This window comes from Poecilia formosa, unplaced genomic scaffold (assembly GCF_000485575.1).
Source record: "Poecilia formosa unplaced genomic scaffold, Poecilia_formosa-5.1.2 Scaffold342, whole genome shotgun sequence".
Lineage (NCBI taxonomy): Eukaryota > Metazoa > Chordata > Actinopteri > Cyprinodontiformes > Poeciliidae > Poecilia > Poecilia formosa.
In genome coordinates, this window is record NW_006800281.1 from 19,831 (window position 1) to 37,219 (window position 17,389).

At 39.0% G+C, this 17,389-nt stretch overlaps 1 protein-coding gene across 2 annotated transcripts; it reads left to right on the forward strand.

Moving 5' to 3' along the window:
- Window positions 1-142: 142 nt before the first annotated feature.
- map2k7 (mitogen-activated protein kinase kinase 7) lies at window positions 143-16,985 on the forward strand. Of its 2 annotated transcripts, XM_007573999.2 has the most exons (12): window positions 143-347; window positions 4,094-4,141; window positions 7,559-7,703; window positions 8,287-8,353; window positions 8,786-8,899; window positions 10,457-10,576; window positions 10,671-10,778; window positions 10,849-11,028; window positions 11,909-11,989; window positions 12,764-12,906; window positions 13,604-13,649; window positions 14,368-16,985. In XM_007573999.2, the coding sequence occupies exons 1-12, from the start codon at window positions 224-226 to the stop codon at window positions 14,509-14,511; spliced, it is 1,320 nt and encodes a 439-aa protein (XP_007574061.1). In that variant the 5' UTR covers window positions 143-223; the 3' UTR covers window positions 14,512-16,985. The 2 variants fall into 2 exon arrangements, with proteins under 2 accessions (XP_007574061.1, XP_007574062.1); XM_007574000.2 differs by lacking the exon at window positions 4,094-4,141 and having other exon boundaries at window positions 144-347.
- The last annotated feature ends 404 nt before the right edge of the window (window positions 16,986-17,389 follow it).

The following is a 17,389-nucleotide window of genomic DNA, read 5'->3' on the forward strand; positions in this document are numbered from 1 at the left end:
TCTGGAGTAGTAATGTGATACGTTAAATGTTAAATTTGGTTAGAATACTATTTAAAATGTAAGTTTTTACAAAGAAGAATTACATTTTAAATGCTTAAGTACATTAGAGACCACCCTGGGCTATTAAATGTATAATTGGTTTGCCATACACCCTGCCTGACTGCCTACCAGGGAGGGGAGTCGCGAGCTCTGCGGGCAGCTACATGGTGCTGAATTTTTCAAGATGTCGTCGCTGGAACAGAGGTTGTCGCGAATCGAAGAGAAGCTAAAGCAAGAAAATGAAGAAGCTCGGCGGAGAATTGACCTCAACATCGACATGAGTCCGCAGCGGCCACGTCCGAGGCCTAGTGAGTATCTACCGAAGCGGGTCCGGGGTGTTAGTAACGGTTAGAATCGCATCAGGAAAGACCCGAGAGGCGGAGAGAAGAAGCGGGGGGTGTTCTGCTGCTCCTAGCAGTTAGCTGCGTTGCTAACAGGCTAGCTACGTAAACAAACACTCACCCACCTTGGTTGTCATGTCAAATAGTTAACATAACGACTAGGACAGTTGGCAGTATAGCTAACGTAGAGCCGAGCTTAAAACCTAAAACATGATCGCGTTAGTTCTTCCTGACATTCTTGTTGCTGAATCAATTTAATACTAGTTCTGTCAAACATGCTAGGTTAGCAGGCTACACAGTTTGTGACAGGCCTAACGTCAATATGAAAAGTTTGTCATTTTCCCTTTATTATTGTGAGGCTAAAGCCGTGTCATTTATTCCTAATAGATGTGTCTGTTAATATTTTAAGCAAGCGGTATATTTGGTTGAGGCTTCGTGTTTATGCCAGTTCCTGGTAGGATTTCTGATCCTTGACCACAGAGACGGTAATTAGTTGAAGCCACCGCAGGTTAGCTAACGTCGGTTACTGGTTGAGCAGTGGTTTAAGCTCGAATTAAACGGGGAAAGACTTACCTTTGTTGTAGATAAGGTGGCAGTATGTCTTTAGATTAAGGTGTGAAATATTAACGATTAGTTTTACTTATACATTGAACATTCCTCTCTGTTTACTCACAGCGCTTCATTTTACCCCACATTTTATGTTGCAGCTTTAATCCATATTGTATTAAAATAATATCTTTCCTGAAAAATCTATACATAAATACCCCATTATGACAATATGGGAAACGGTTTTTGAGTTTTTTGCAAGTGTACTGAAAATAGAAAACCAAGAAATCACACTTAGGTGAGTATTCACAACGTTTGCAAAGAAGCTCAAAATTGATCTGTTTCCACAGCTTAAATGGAGTGAGCCTGTGGTGAATTCAGTTGATAGGACTGGATTTGGAAAGGCATATGCCTGTCTATTTAAGGTCACGCAGTTGACCTCTGAGACAGGATTGTCTTGAGGCTCAAATGTGGAACAATTTCTGCTGCTTTGAAGATCCCAATGAGCTCAATGGCCTGACTAATATTATTAAAGTTTTAAAGCTGTGAATACAGATGTAAATGTGATTTCTTGGTTTTCTATTTTTAATAAATTTGCTAAAAATAAATGAATAAATCCACATTATCATAATGGTGTATTTGTGTGCAGAATTGTGAGAAAAGATATTAATTTAATCCAATTTAAATGAGGCTGTAACATGACAAAATGTAGAGAAAGTGAAGCGCTGTGAATACTTTCTGGATGCTTTGTATGTCTTGTTTCAAATGTTGTGCATAAATGAAATGGCCTGACCTGACAGGAGCTGCTCAAGTTGTAATTATGGATGCTTGAGGGGCGGAAACTCAACACAACACCCAGAATTGCTCAACAAAGAAATTTGCTGATGTTAGACTTTGCTAAAGCAATTAAACTTTGTAGATGCAAAATAAGAGTAGGAAAAAAACCTAACTATTTAAAAAATGTAAGTGCACTCCATAGGCTGGAAGTTATTCCTGTGGATTGTAAAATAATAAATTACCTTGTTAGAATGTTTTCTTTAAAAAGTTGGCAACCTGCATTGTGTAAATCTAAATTAAGTCATTTTCTTTGTAATCAAATAGTCTGGAAGATTAATTTTGACTAAAAATACTAGATTGTAATCATAAAGTATAAATGTATGAAATGGTCTTATTTTTATTTAAAACAGAGAAGGCATGACTATTAATTCTACAGCTAAAATATAACCTAGTAATTGTTGGCGTTTTAATTGAGACAGCACAAATAAATCTTCATTACCGTGTGCAATTTTCATATCACAAATCACTGCTTGAAGTCCAATGATAGATGCTAATATGTTCAGTGGCTGAAAAAGGCTGAAGGTCACAGAAAGATGGATGCACAGATGAGAAATGGAGGAAAGAAGAAAATATGAATTTATTGCATCTGATGTCATAATCGCAATATTTACGGACATCATTGCCATTGTATGAATTCCTAAAAACATGTAGCCCTAGTTTTGATGTGTTTTTTATTATTATTATTATTTTCTTACGTAAAGTAAAGCAAAACTACAGAATAATCAATTGCTAATTTAAAAAAATCACACTGCTTTTTACACAAGTCCAACTGAGATTTCCTGACGGTGGTTTTTACCCAGGCTGCAGTCAAGTGTTTACCAGACACTTGTAACTCATAGTTTTAAAATAGTTATTTTCAATCAGAGATTAGATTCTTCACCGAAAAATATTACATCTGCTGGGTAGTTGGCTTCTTTCAGCCAACTGACCAGAAGTGTACAGCAGCATGTGGGGGAGGGGCTAGCGCTACGTCGCTCTATGTACCGTATGGGTGGAGAAACAGCAGAGTTTTGGTTTGTGTAACACTGAAACTGGGTGATGTGGACGAAAATAGATTGTTTATGTTCAAAACAATCTGAAATGAACAAACGAGTTGCTGATGGAACATCAGTTTGAGGAAAAAAAACTTAACCGCACCCCAGGCAACTTAAAAAAAAAGATCTTTAATTAGCAAAATATTCTACAGAAGACATTTGCGGTGCTGTTTCAGTAAAGCCATAAAATATTCTAAATGACGTTGAACAACCCACATACTGTCTGAAAGGCCATTTTTATCGTCTTTTATTGAATTTGAAGCCTGCTTTATCATCGTTATTGTCATTTTCTGTTCCTCGTTAAAACATTTGAATCTTGCCGGTCACTATGTGAATGTGGTGCCTTCTGTCAGAGCAGAAGGGAAGCCAACAAGCAAACAATCTGACTGAATGAAAGCTTATCCTGCTGCTGCAGACCTCCAATTCCAGTCCAAACATCAGGAATACGACAGTCGGCTCCAGATAAGTCAAATCAGGGTGACTCTCGCCGAACTGTGGCCATGGACAAAGTTACTTCTTATCAAAGCAGAACAGTTTTTACATTAGAAACCTTGATTTTTAACTAGCCGACTTTTATAGCCGATTGGCGATTACTGATCTTTTAATAAGCTTAACCTGCCGACTCTGATTTTAGCCTATACCATTTTTTATTTTTTTGTCTGAAATGTTGCTTAATATTGCAAGTAAGTTGTTGAGTTGACAACAGTAACTATTGTTAATTATAAACGTGCAGACATAACTTGGTGGGCCGATCTGCCAGTCAAACTTTTCTCACCAGAGAGTAAAAGAGGACAGTGGTCGATTCTTAGAGCTTTGCCCAGCTAGATAAGATCGGTGGATAAGATCGGCTTCACATGTAAAAATCGGCTGATCAACGATCTCCCAAAATTAAGGAAATCGGTGCACCCCTATTTTTAACCCAGTGATTTTTTTAACACACAACACGTCGATGCCCGGTTCTGCTTGCATCGGAGCGAGTTGTCAGTGCAGCAGACATGACACTTTGTATTAAAATCCTGCTGTGACGCACCAACTCTGTGGTTCTACAGGTGAAAGTATCTTCCAGACAAATAATAAAAAAACACCTTTCCTTTTGGTTTGTTTGTTAAAATAACCTGTTTAAGAGAATCTCTTGGCTTATTTTCCATTTTGGTATTTTCCGGTACGGAAACCTTAAAGGGGTAGGAACCTTATTGTTGTGTTTTATGACGGTGTGCATGTGGGGCACAGGTGACTGTCTGAGCAGAACAGTGCAGTAACGTCCGTGTGTGTGTATATTTTCTTTCTTCTGTCTAGTCATCGTGATCCAGCTCAGTCCTGCTCCAGCCCCCTCCCAGCGTGCAGGTATCATTCAATCCATCGCTCCTTCTGCCACTGCACCCCGTCACATCTGCGCCCCCCGTTTCTGCTCTCATCCTCTGCTCCCACATCCTCCTCTCTGCTCCATATCGTCTTTTATTGAGATAAGAACGTTTATAATAGATGAAAGGTTGGGATATTTCCTTATCCAGCATGTTCTGGTCAAGATTAGCGTTTACTAAAGGATAAAACAACTTTGCTGTAAAACCTTCTGCTTCCTGTTATCCACTAAAGTATAAATCCTCATTATGGTTACAGGAACAAACAGTCTCCTTTCTAGAAGCTCCCGACTCTGCTGACGTTCATCCTAATCATAATTTATTCTTCCCTTAATATCATCTTCCACACAGAAGAGTGGTGTTGTTTAAGTGACCTGTTAGTGTTCATAATTGAGTGGAAAAATATTACATATTAGAGTTAATATGTCATAGTCAATCTTCAGATTCTGCTTAAAAATAAAAGCAGTAAAAAATAAACCTAATTTTATTAAGGAATAGTTTTAATGTTTTTAAGGTGATCCTCCAATATTAGGACTTTCTAAAATATAATTTATTTTAAAAATTAGTCCCTTCAGTCTTTCATGATTGTGGGAAATTTATGCAAAATCAATACATTTGTTCATGCTAATGCATAATTATGAGTTTATTGCGACGTTTTTAGCAAAACTTGCTAACTCCAACCTGCAGGTGGCAGTATTTATTACTTTAACTACACTGAAGTGTCAGTCTTTGATGTCAATTTAAAGTCTGATTGTTAAGGCGATTTGCAAAAATTGAGCCATTTAAGTTAAAGAATAAAAATGTTTTTCACTCTGTCTGCTTGTTCATTTTCACGTCTTTTTTCCCGTTTTATATGTAGATTTTGGAAGAAATTTAAAGAGAGAAAATATAGTACAATTATCCTATATATAATAACTACATGCTACCAGAGTGTCTTCTAAACTCTTACTTTACAAAATCAGTGATTTTGATTGGAAAATAATCAAACTAAGTGATTTAGACGGGATGATTAAGGCAGAAATGATTAATTTATTATTGAAATAATCAACTAAGTTAGTAATTGGTTAATTATTAACAAAGACAAGCTCATTACGCCAAACTGTCCAAAAAGTATATACAGTTTGCATGTAAGATTAAAAATAATAAGAAATTTGTAAATATGTTCTTCCCAGAACAATTAGCTTCACCTGTTTCAAATTATATAAATAAATGAACTAAATAAAAATCTCCTATTAAGCACCTTTTTCTATTCAATTATTATTTTAAGTTAAAAATTAATCAACAGATTATTCTTACACTGATAAGTCAAACATAAAGAACTGAACTTCTCACATGTTGATGCTAGAAGTATTTTTTTAAGCTGCAGATGCATCTTTTGCATACACTTCAGAAATGTTGTTGCATTTTAGTTAATGAAATGTTTATTTTCGTATTTCAAACGAAAAGAAGTCGTTTGCATTTTTAGTACAACTATAATGTGTAAAATGAGCTTAAAGTGAGTAAAAATAAAATCTGCAGAATCTGCCAAATTTTCTTATCCAATCAATCATCAGAATTATCGATTTACTAAAAATAATTGTTAGTTTCAGCCCCAGAAATAATTAAAATATGAAGCTACTGCCATCTCTGAGCCCTTTAATGCTCCACTTTTCTGTTTTCACGGCCGGATAAATCATGTTTGTGACACCAAACCTGGTAGCTCATCATTTACTCCTCCGGTAAACTCACCACATCCCCCCTCGTCTTTCCATCTCTCCTCCTCCTCTGTCCATCTGTCCTCGTGTGTGTGTGTGTGTGTGTGTGCGTGTGCGTGGCAGGGCAGTATTGGTATGTGTCGGTGTGCGCGTGTGCAGGACGATTAACCCTTGTTTTGCTGGAGGCGGCAGAGAATCACAGTGCATGTGGCTTTCCTGCACGATGCGATGGAATGGGTTTCCTGTTTGACACGGTCTCTAATCAGCATCCCCTCTGGTCCGTCTGCAGGAGTGCTGTGAAAACTCTGGCCTCCTTTCTCTCAGCGTTTTTCTTTCCGTGCCGACTGAAGACCCGGCTTCCTGTCCAAGTCTGACCCCACTGTCTGACTTCGAGCTTCGTCTGTGCCACGCCGTTTTGGCTGAATTTCTCCTCTCTCTCTCTCTCACACGTTGGATTGTTGGATGTCTGTTTTCCGTGTACTGGCACCCTCCGTTTCCTTTTGCAGTGGCACTGTGTGAACTGGAGGCCGGGCAGCAGCGCCTCCTTTTCTCCCTGCTATGTCTGTCTCCCAAATCTGTCTGGAGTCGGTCAAACCTTGGGGATGCTAACTGCTAAAGACTGCCTGAATCTTCCCGAATCTCCACACTAACTCCTCCTCCGTTTCACTCACTGGTTCTCTTCTTACAGGCTGATCCATCCAGGTGACAAAAGGATGCAGACATCTTCTGGCGCTCTGGGAGGAGCCGCAAACCCGTTATAAATTAGGAAAATAGGAGTTAAATACCAAATGTGGAGTTTATCATATGTTTGGAAGCTGGTTGTGAATATTTAGATTGAATTTTCATCTATAAATTGAGACTGAATGTTTTTGTTTTGTTTGGTCTGGTAAGCCATGAAATGGATAAAAGAATTGTTCAACTTTCTGTAAATAAAGCAGAATTTGCTTTCCAATGCAAATAATATTCTAACTATACTACTGAAGTTTTTTTTTTTTTAATTCACAATTTTAAAAAAGTCAAGGATTATTATATTTTTGCTGAATTTTATTTAAATGTTTTTGTGCTACAACCACAAACCATCATGTCATTTTCCTTTTAAGTCTCAAATACGCACTTTATTATGTTTGTCTATCATTATTTCTGTAAAATGTAATAAAGTTTGTGGTTGTAACCTCACAAAACTTTAGTAGATATTACCTAATTATACTCGGCAAAGACGCATAGTCGCATTTCTGTTCAGCTGGATTTTATTCTTAAAATATCCAGGATGATGTTTAAAAAGAAAAGCTTTGATGAGAGTTGATCCCAGAACTCTTTCCTGTGTCTCGTTGTTTTTTTTTTTGTTTGTTTTTCCCATGAGAGCAGCGTTTTGAGGTTTTTCTGCGAGATAACATCCCTGTTTGTTTTTACACCGGGTCGGGACATCAGCAGAACAAAAACAAAGCTTTTGACTTTGTGGGTGTGGCCGTGAAAGAACTCCCTGACCGGGCCAAGGCCAGTTTCTCTGGCGGGTCTGGGGAACCGGCAGAAGAAGTTATAGCCAATCATATTCCTCATGTGAAGGAGGTAAAGAAACTTGATTAGAAAAGCTCTTGAAGACAGAACATCTGCATCCCGGTCACCGACAGACGGTCCTAATTCACCAGAATAAGAATATAACTGCGGTCAACGTGTCGTTCACTGATATTCAATGTTGTACTTCAACCCAGCTCTCCAGCTGCCCCTGGTCAACGATGGAGGCAGCCGCTCATCGTCCTCAGAGAGCTCGCCTCAGCACCACCCGTACCCCAGCCGCCCGCGACACATGCTCACCCTGCCCACGCCTCCCTACAGCCTGCAGAAGAGCCTGGAGAAGTACGTGTGATCTTTCAAGCGTTGTCATGTTCATTTATGGGAAACTATTGGTGCTGAATGTCTTAAATCTTGAAGCATAAACATCTGTTGGGAAACGGGACGGGGAAATGAAGCTTGCATCCGTTTATGGATGGGTACGATAGCAAATTTTTCTGGACGATAAATTGTTCCAGAAGTTATTGCGGTAAATGACAATATTGTTTTGAGACCATTTTTATGTAATATAGTAGTTATAATGGCATAATAATGCAAGAAGGATCAATACAATTTAACACTGCAACTGGAAGACATTTTAAATAAACAAAACAACAAATAAAATGAATGTTGAAGTCTTTGTAAACACAATTTTGTTGAGACCAAGCACCAAACTGAAAAGTTTTATCATCCGGTTTTTGGTAGGAAGAGGAAAAAAAAGAGATGAACAATAAATCATACTAATGGAAATTATTGAGTTTGTTATTAATTGACTTATTGATTATTGTGACAGGCCTATGATGGGGAGCTGCCAGCTGTTGGAGGCTCTGCTTGGTTTATACTTCCTGTAATGTTTTCTCTCTGTTATTTTATCTGATTGTGTTTTCAGTGTGGAGATTGACCAGAAACTGCAGGAGATCATGAGGCAGACGGGTTACCTGAAGATCGACGGACAGGTGAGATCACAACAGGGATCTCATTCATAAAACGTCACGTAGGATCTGATCTAAAAGAGCCAAAAAAACAATCCAGATTTATTAAACCAAGCACACCAGGAACTAATTTCTGCTTTATAAATCCCAGCTGCACCTCAGCATTTGCTTTGTGTTTTTATGCCTCCAGATTTGAACCTGATTTCACAAGAAGTGAATTCTTAGATGGCTCAGAAATGCAACCTAAATATTTTTACTCTTTTGTTTTGCTCATGATTATTTGCTGCCCTTTTAACAAAACAAATCGGTTAATTATATTCACACAGATTCTTGTTAAAAGGGAATTTGTTTAAGAATCAGAAAACAGGAGAATGCATTGCTTTTGGTGCAAATTATTTCAGTTTTAATAATTTTCCATCTTGATCTGAATGACCTGAAACGTTTGGACCTCCACAGCGGTACCCAGCAGAAGTAACGGACCTCATCAGTGAGGGAGAGATCGGCAGCGGGACGTGTGGACAGGTCTTCAAAGTCCGGTTCAAGAAGACGGGCCACGTCATCGCAGTCAAGGCAAGAAGAGCACCGAGTTTGTCTGAAGGAACAGCAGCAACAGTCTTCTCTGCTTCCTGTTCCTTAAGTTTTTTCAGCTCGTTATTGATGTAAATAAGTAAAGTTTATTTATGCAGGACCGTTTCACAAGTCAAGAAACACAAAGTGCTTTACAGTGAAAACAAACAGTAAATACAGAAGATAAAATCAGAAGATTATACAGCAAAGATCAGCTAAAAGCTACTCTGAATAAGTGAGTCTTTAACTGCTTCTTAAAAGAATCAGCAGAATCAAGACAAAGTTTGAAGCTTATGAACATTTCTTGGCTGAAAAATATAATTTCTGATTAATCCTAAGGGAATGACGCTCCAGTGAAGGGCAGAATAAAGAAGAACTCCAAGATGTTGGAGGTTTGGTTTGACTAAAGACGCCAAAACAGAAAGGTGTTGCTTGTTTTCAGTCACCTGGTTTTCCGGGGCAATAATCAGGATCTTATCAGAGTTCACCTGCAGGTCGTTAACACAGAGCCCATGTTTGATGCTTCTACAGCCGTTTATTAACGACGACGCCTTTATTTTTTCAGCTGATTTAAAAGAACAGTAGAGCTGAAAATCATCAGCAAAGAAATGATCATTTACAGAAAAAAGCAAGACTGAGCCCTGTGGTGCCGCACATGCTAGGCTCCCTGAGTCGGACATGATCTGGTTTCCAAGAACAAAAAAAGTTCTGCCATTCTCGTGTTTCCTCAGTCACAGCTTCCTCTCTGTCACATCAACCTGTTAGTCCTCTGATCGGATACCATCTCTGTTCAGCAACAAAATCTCAACAAACTAAACACAGATTGATAAACGAACATATGATTTGGTTTCTAATACTGACCATAAATGGCCCATATGCTTTGCATACCAGGTCACTGAAGATCACCTTTGATTAACAGCAGAAGCAGCCACAATTCTCACGTTGCTAAACAATCCTGGATTAATGGAAATAAACTGTAAATGTTCGTCTGACTGCTAACAGAAGAGCTGATGTTCCACTCCTGAATTATTTGTCGTAGACATCAAATATAAACCTGGAGCCAGACGCTTAGCTCTTACTCATCTGAGTGTTTGTGTTAGCAAACTGTCCCGACACTTAAATGAATGCAGAAATACAGAAACAATCTAGAACCAAAACAAATGATGCAGCCTGTTGAGACGTGTAGAAACGCATCAGGTTTTGTTAAATTAAAAATGTTGAGCTTAAAGCTTTGCTTCATCGCTTGCAGTTAGAGAGAACTGGCTAAATACTCCGGTTGGAGTGTTTCACAGGTCAAAAATGTCTTCACATATTTAAAATGAATGTTTGTTTTTGTTACTTCATCCAAACAGAAACTTCCTGCTAAGCTTCATTTTCTTTAACAGGCTGTACTGCAATTTTCTCAACTCAGCGTTCAGTTTAAAAACACTGTTGACAGCATTCAGCAGCACATCAGCTAAATCCTGTCATTTCGCTAAAACAGACCCAGCAGAATCTGTTTCACCTTTATCTCAACCTTAATATCGATAAATATTAAGGTTTATACGTTTGTGTCGACAGCAAATGCGTCGTACGGGAAACAAGGATGAAAACAAGCGGATCCTCATGGACCTGGATGTGGTGCTGAAGAGTCACGACTGCCCTTACATCATTCAGTGCTACGGCGCCATAGTTACCAACGTGAGTAACTCCGAAGTGCCTCCCAGTGTCGGTGCTGATGCGTTTGTGTTGATTTTAGCTGCTAAATATTAAGTGTGTGTGTTTGCGTGTCCAGACGGATGTTTTCATCGCGATGGAGCTGATGGGAACCTGTGCAGAAAAGCTGAAAAAGAGAATCCAAGGCCCAATCCCGGAGCGAATCCTGGGAAAGATGACCGTTGCAGTAAGTCACAGGAACACAGTCTGACTTCCGACACGTTTCGCTTTAACCAGCCGTTGTTTCTGTTCTGCAGATAGTGAAGGCGTTGTTGTATCTGAAGGAGAAGCACGGCGTCATCCACCGCGACGTCAAACCGTCAAACATCCTGATCGACGCCAAGGGTCAGATCAAACTGTGCGACTTCGGCATCAGCGGTCGCCTCGTGGATTCAAAGGCGAAGACTCGCAGTGCCGGCTGTGCTGCCTACATGGCGGTGAGAAAACACCCAGTCAGGAAGCTAAACTCTTCCTAAAACATTCATTTGTCTACCATTTGGTCTTTCTGTAGTGTCATGATTGTCTGGGGCTTTAACTAATGATTAGTTTAGTTATTGATTAATTGGATAAAAAAAAGTCGGCATGTTCTGCAGATTTTTTAAGCTTTTTTTTATTTTTTTTATCCAACATTAGAAGTGCATTAAACGATTCAAATTAATAATTAAATTCCATTTTAAATACAAAAATAAACATTTTATTGCCTAAAATTGAATGACTTTGCATTCCTTTAGTGCAAGATGGATTTTCAGCTAAAAAAAATACATTCAACATCAACATGGAGAATCTCAGCCTTTTTGCTTGACTCTTAGCATTAATGACTGATCTGTTGGATAATTTTTTTTTTATCAATAATTGGATAGCAAAAGGTGCTCAATAAATTTGTTCTTGCAGAACCTGAATCACAGGAAGCTAAAACTGTCACCTTGTGAATAGTTTGAGTAAAACTATTCACAGACAAAGGTGTTATTTAATCTTAAATGCTAAATGTGTGTATATATTTCTTTGTACAGTTTTGGCTTATTTACTGCTCTGAGTATTTTTAGCAAGTGGCTTTTTCTGTAGTGTTCAGTTAATAATTAATCGATTATTAAATTAGTGGATGATTATTTCAATCAATTCATCATTTCTTCAGCCCTATAATTGTCAGTTTTTATGTGATAAATTACATTGAAATAGTGTGAAAAAGAAGAAGCAGATTATTGTACAGAAATTGAGTTACATTGCTGATTATTTGTAGTAGAAATGCTTGTGTGCAGATGAAACATCCACTGATTTCCTGAACTGAGTTTTCCTGTTTTTCTTTTCCTTTTTTTGCAGCCTGAGAGAATAGACCCTCCAGACCCCACCAAACCTGATTATGATATTCGAGCAGATGTGTGGAGTCTCGGCATTTCTCTGGTAAACCGGTTGATTGTTATTATTTACAGTTTCTTTCTGTTTATTTTATCCTGTTTGTTTTTGTATGCATGTTGGAGGCCTGGGTTGATTTCAGGTATCAAGGTGTACCAGGGTTTACAAAAACCGCTTGTATGCTAATATTGCTACAGTGACTTATTTCTCTTTATAGAGCAAAAACCAAAACAGTTACTCTGCTGCATTTTTTAAGCAAAAAAAAAATCATCAAAATATTGCTTTTTTTTATTTATTTTTTTTATTAATCATTATTATTTGACTCTGTTCTTTCAACATTAAGACCTCCATCAGAACATCATGAAACTTCCCCAGCAATCCTAACTTACAGCAGCACAAGAAAAGCTCTGGGTTGCCGGTCTGCGCTGGGAGAGAAAAAAATAAATAAATAAAAAATATATATATATATAATATTGCACATTTGTACATTAAAAGTTAACTTAAACTGGAGGAAACATGAAGGCACCAGATCTTTCTCAATAACCTAGATCTTAACTGCATCACAAGTAGCACATGACACCGTTTCATGTGCATAGTTGGATTGTTTTAAGCATTTGCAAGTTAATTTGTTAAACTGAGCTCTAACTGCGTAGCATAAATTTACATACGTAACAAAGATTGGCTCCACTAAAGTCTCGCCTTAAACCACATTCTTTGACTTTTAGTGAAATTAGTGCTGGGTGGATTCAGCGTCTCAAACGAAGAAAGAGGAAGGAATGAATGGTCATATTCTTTAGCTAAGTCGTTGTTTGTTGTTTCCAGGTGGAGCTAGCCACAGGACAGTTTCCCTACAAGAACTGCAAGACGGACTTCGAGGTTCTGACCAAAGTGCTGCAGGAAGATCCTCCTGTGTTGCCTCTAAGCATGGGTTTCTCTCTCGACTTCCAGTCCTTTGTCAAAGACTGGTGGGTTTAAATCACCACACTCTGCCTCAAACAAATCAACACTGCTTTCAAATAATGGTTTCTGAGGAACATTGACAGACTAGTTGGACAACGAAAACATTCAAGAGGAGGGCTGGGAAGTTAATCTGTTTTATTAATTAAATGGTAATGGTCAGACTGAGATTTTTATTTTTATTATGATTTTGTCATACTTTATTCTGGTATGACAGTCATACCAGAATGATTTTATCATTATGGTATGATAAAGTTGTGATATTTAGAGAATGAAGTGGTATTTTAATAAGAAGTCAAATAACAAAAAATAATTATCCAAGCTTTTTTCTCAAAATTTTAAAACATTAAATTTAGTTTTTCTGCTAATATTATGACAATGTTGTCATAATTAAAGAGGAATTATTGTAGCCAGAATTTAAAACCTCTGAGTTGCACATCTCGGGGGGGTAAACTGAAATAAAAGCTACTTATTGAAAGTAGTTTCTGTCATTTGTAATTTCATTTTATTTATTTATTTTTTAGAGAAAAAAAACAAGGAAAAAACTATTATTGGAAAGCAAATCTGGTATTAAAAATATCTGAGGTTTATTTATAAGCCATATCACCCTCCTGTCCTATTCAAGGTGTTATCTTCTGGAAAATTTGAATTTTTAGGAAAACATCCAATCATGTTGTAAAGCTTTGTGCCTGTGCTTCCAAACAGCCTCACAAAGGATCACAGAAAAAGGCCAAAATACCATCAGCTGTTGGTAAGTTGCACTTTATGTGAACTAGTGCAGAATTTGTGATTAGTTAAGGAGGATCTGTTATGAAAGATTCATATTGTGCATGTTTTTGTGGTTCCATTTGGGTCTCAACTGCTTCTAAAAACAACCCAAGCTCTTAAAAAAAACAAAAAAACAAGCCGTTTTTGATGTTTTTTAGTGTCTGAAAACTGAACCGTTTCAAAAACTTCCCTATTGTTAAGTCACAAATCAGCTGATGCTGCTCCTCACCTAGCAACCCTGTCTGTTGCCTAGCAACCCAAGCAGAGCTCCAGAACTTTTGGTCAGTTGGTTTTACTGCTGTATGCTCAGTACAATGGCTGCTGGAAAAGAAAAGTGTTTTCCCATCCAGAAACCACTTGCTACGTTCTTGTTGGTTGTGCAGGAGGCTCTTCTAATGCTTTTCAAAGATGTACAGTTGTGTAACTGGGCATCTGCTTGCAGCCATTTTCACATGCGAGTTTAAACGCTGAGTTGGGGGCGCGGCCAGCAGGATTGGATTTAAAGTGACTAAAACAACTTATTCTGGAAGGAGCTCAAATAGGCAGAACTGTGCAGACTAAAATCTCATTATCCAAGAATGATTTTGTGCGAAAAATGCAATGAACATGTTTTGTTTAGCACTTAGATCTCGAATAACCTGCTAAAGGAATCACTTTTAAAGAACAACTGGTCACTTTCTTGTTTCTCCTCTTTGCCACAGGAGCACAGTTTCATCCGGCGCTACGAGGTTCTGGAGGTGGACGTGGCCGGCTGGTTTCAGGCGGTGATGGAGCGCACCGAGTCGCCTCGCAGCAGCCAGTGCTACAGCCATCAACACATGCTCCACTCGCTGCTCAGCAGGTAGCCTGACCCGGCCTCCGCTCGGCCCGAAAGCCGGACCGGACCGGCCGAGCTTCAGCTTCAGCCCAGGCTCGGTCTGATCTGGTCTAGCTGTTCGCATCGACGTCCGGCTCCAGAACCCATCCTGCCTGTCCACCAACCAGAGGACTCATGATGAACAGATGGAGTGATGGACAGAGGTGTGCTAATGGATGGATGGATAGCTTACTGTAATATTTAGTCTTGTGTAAAATCTGGACTGGAGGAGGATCAGGAAAAAGATGCACACTTTAGCTAGCTTCGTTCATTACGACCTCCTCTCATCACACGCACACAGTCTGTCTCCTGTACTTCCTCCAGGTTTTCGTCCTTCTGCTTGTTGGTTTTCCAGCATCGATCAATCAGCAGCGCAGTCACTACACACTGGAGCAAAACGTCTGCTACGTTAGCAAGGAGAGGAAAACTGTGCAATTCTGAACCTTCAGGTGTTTTTACTATCGTACGTTCTCAGGCGTAGATTCTCTGTATGAATGAACAAATATTTCCTGACCACCTTCACACTACAGCGCTAACACCCACAGAAAGGGATTTTTGTTTTCTTCTTCATATTTTTATGTTTGTAGCGACTCTAGGCGACATTAATTTATCTACAAAGTATAACAAAAGACAAGTTCTTTTAATTAGAAACTGCATATTTGGAAAAACAAAAAAGTTCCTAAAAAAATTAGTGTTGGATTGTAGGTTTTTAGACATGTTTGTCTCTTCTTGTTTTTGCATTTAACAGAATGTTTTATGAAGAATCTAAAAAGAAGAGAGGTTAGTCAGAAAGCGAATTGGTGGAGAGAAACTGGAAGATTTAAGAGAAGTTGGATCGAAAATGGAAAGTCAGGCCAGGAGTTGGCAGATGTTTTGTAGGCGGAGCGTCCTAGTCCAAACATCAGTCTGTTTGACTACCTCTTCCTCTTTCTGTTCAGGCTGCCTCGGCAGTGTCGTTTCCAGACCAAAGGCTGCGTGCGGCTTGATGTTCAGGAAGGAGCAGAAAGCTTCAGGCGTGACGATTAAGGCGTTTATCGAGCTTCTGGGAGAGACTGTCAACATAAAACCTTTGGTTCCACACGCAAACTTTTACTAACTCCATAAATGAGTTGAGTAATGAGAAATGTTTATTTTGAGCTCAAATTTGACTGCTGAATTTTAATTCTCAAAAATAATTAAAATTCTGAATGAACAGCAGACATGTTCATTTTTAAAAATTTCATTTGTTTTAAACATAAATGATATCCGTAAATTTAAAAACAGGTGATTTTTTTTTAAACGCATTATCCAGGTTTCTAACTGGTCAGTCGACATGAGAAAGATGGCCGATTCATTTCTAAAAGCTACTCAAGTGTGTCACCCCGCCGTTTTATGTTGACGTCTCCGACCCGGAGGATCGTTTGGATGACAACAGATGTTGGTCCAGCAGAACCGATCAGAGCCCATCTGCCACGGCCAAAGCCTCGTAGACAGAGTCCAGCTTTTCACTCCCACCGAACCAAATCGCAGCTAGACGCAGAGCCGAGGAGCGGCGGCGGCGGCCGACAGGAAGATGTTTAGTGTTGGCGAGACACAGGAATGTTGTTGAGAAAAGCAGAAAAGATGAGAGGAAATCAAAACGATGGGAATATGAGGAGAGAGACGAGGGCTGAGGCGAGAAGGAAGCTGGAGAGCGTGAAGAAAGTGTGACGACAAGATGAAGAAAAGTTGCAGGAAGGACGCAGATGAGACGGAGACTAGCTGGCTTCTGTGAAGAGCTTTCCTGGTGTTGCACCAACTTACCAATTACGAGTTTAGTTAGTGGGTCGTTTACCGTTCTTTTCTGTCAAACTGCATTATTTATTGACGTGTTTCTACTGCTGCTACTTTTGATTGCTTTAGACGCTGCTGTCGCTTCTTTTCCCCAAAGTCCAAAAACTTTAATCGTTTGCCATTTTTCCTTTTTTTAAGCCAAATATATAATCATGCAACGTCTGCATGTCTTACCAAATACAAAAACACCAAGTCTGAGGAGAGCAAAGTTAAGTGAGAGATGGCGAAAGGGAAGTGCTGGGAAAGAACTAACACACAACGTAAACGCACGCCTCACCTCAAACTAAGTAGGAAGTGTTCCTGAATAACCGCACCGCACTACAGCTCTGTACAGTGTACATACAGCGTCCAGTCCAGTCCATCCAGTCCTCCATCCATCCGTCCATCCCTCCGTCTGTCCACACCAAAGGCCACCACAACTCAACTAACGTGCAAGAGCAAAGCTGTCATGACTGCGTTTGTGAGGAACATTGATGACGCCGAGCTGCGTGAACTCTGACTAGTGGGAAAGGGTGTGTGTGAGAGTGTGTGAGGGATGCTGTATTATAGCGGTGCTGTGTGTGTGCAGAGGGAGACTGGTGCATCGCCAGCAGGGGGCGGACTCGCTCGACCATCTGCTCAGGGAATCTGAACACGACGAGAATCGCGCAACAAAAAAAACCTGAATAGGAAAATAGAAATGGATTTTATTAATTAGCGGCAGCGATGTTGGTGTAGCAAAATATTTACCTCACTGGACAACATGCTGGGTTGATGAGAACAAGAAAAGGTTTTGGCAATATTTTTGGGAAACAAAGATTTCCCACAATATTAGCTTAAAAATCTAAAATTTGTTTATAGTAACTTCTGTTCAGTGTGGAGTGTCAACTCATTTTTATGTTCATTTTGTGACAGAAAATATTGATGAAACCCATTAATGAGTTGTAAAAATATTAGTAAACAACTAACTGCATTCTATAAAAACCTCTTAGGATTAAATAATAAACATCTTTTCACATTGTTGTAATTTGGCAGCATACAGATGAAATCTGCTTTGATTTGGTTTATATTTATGT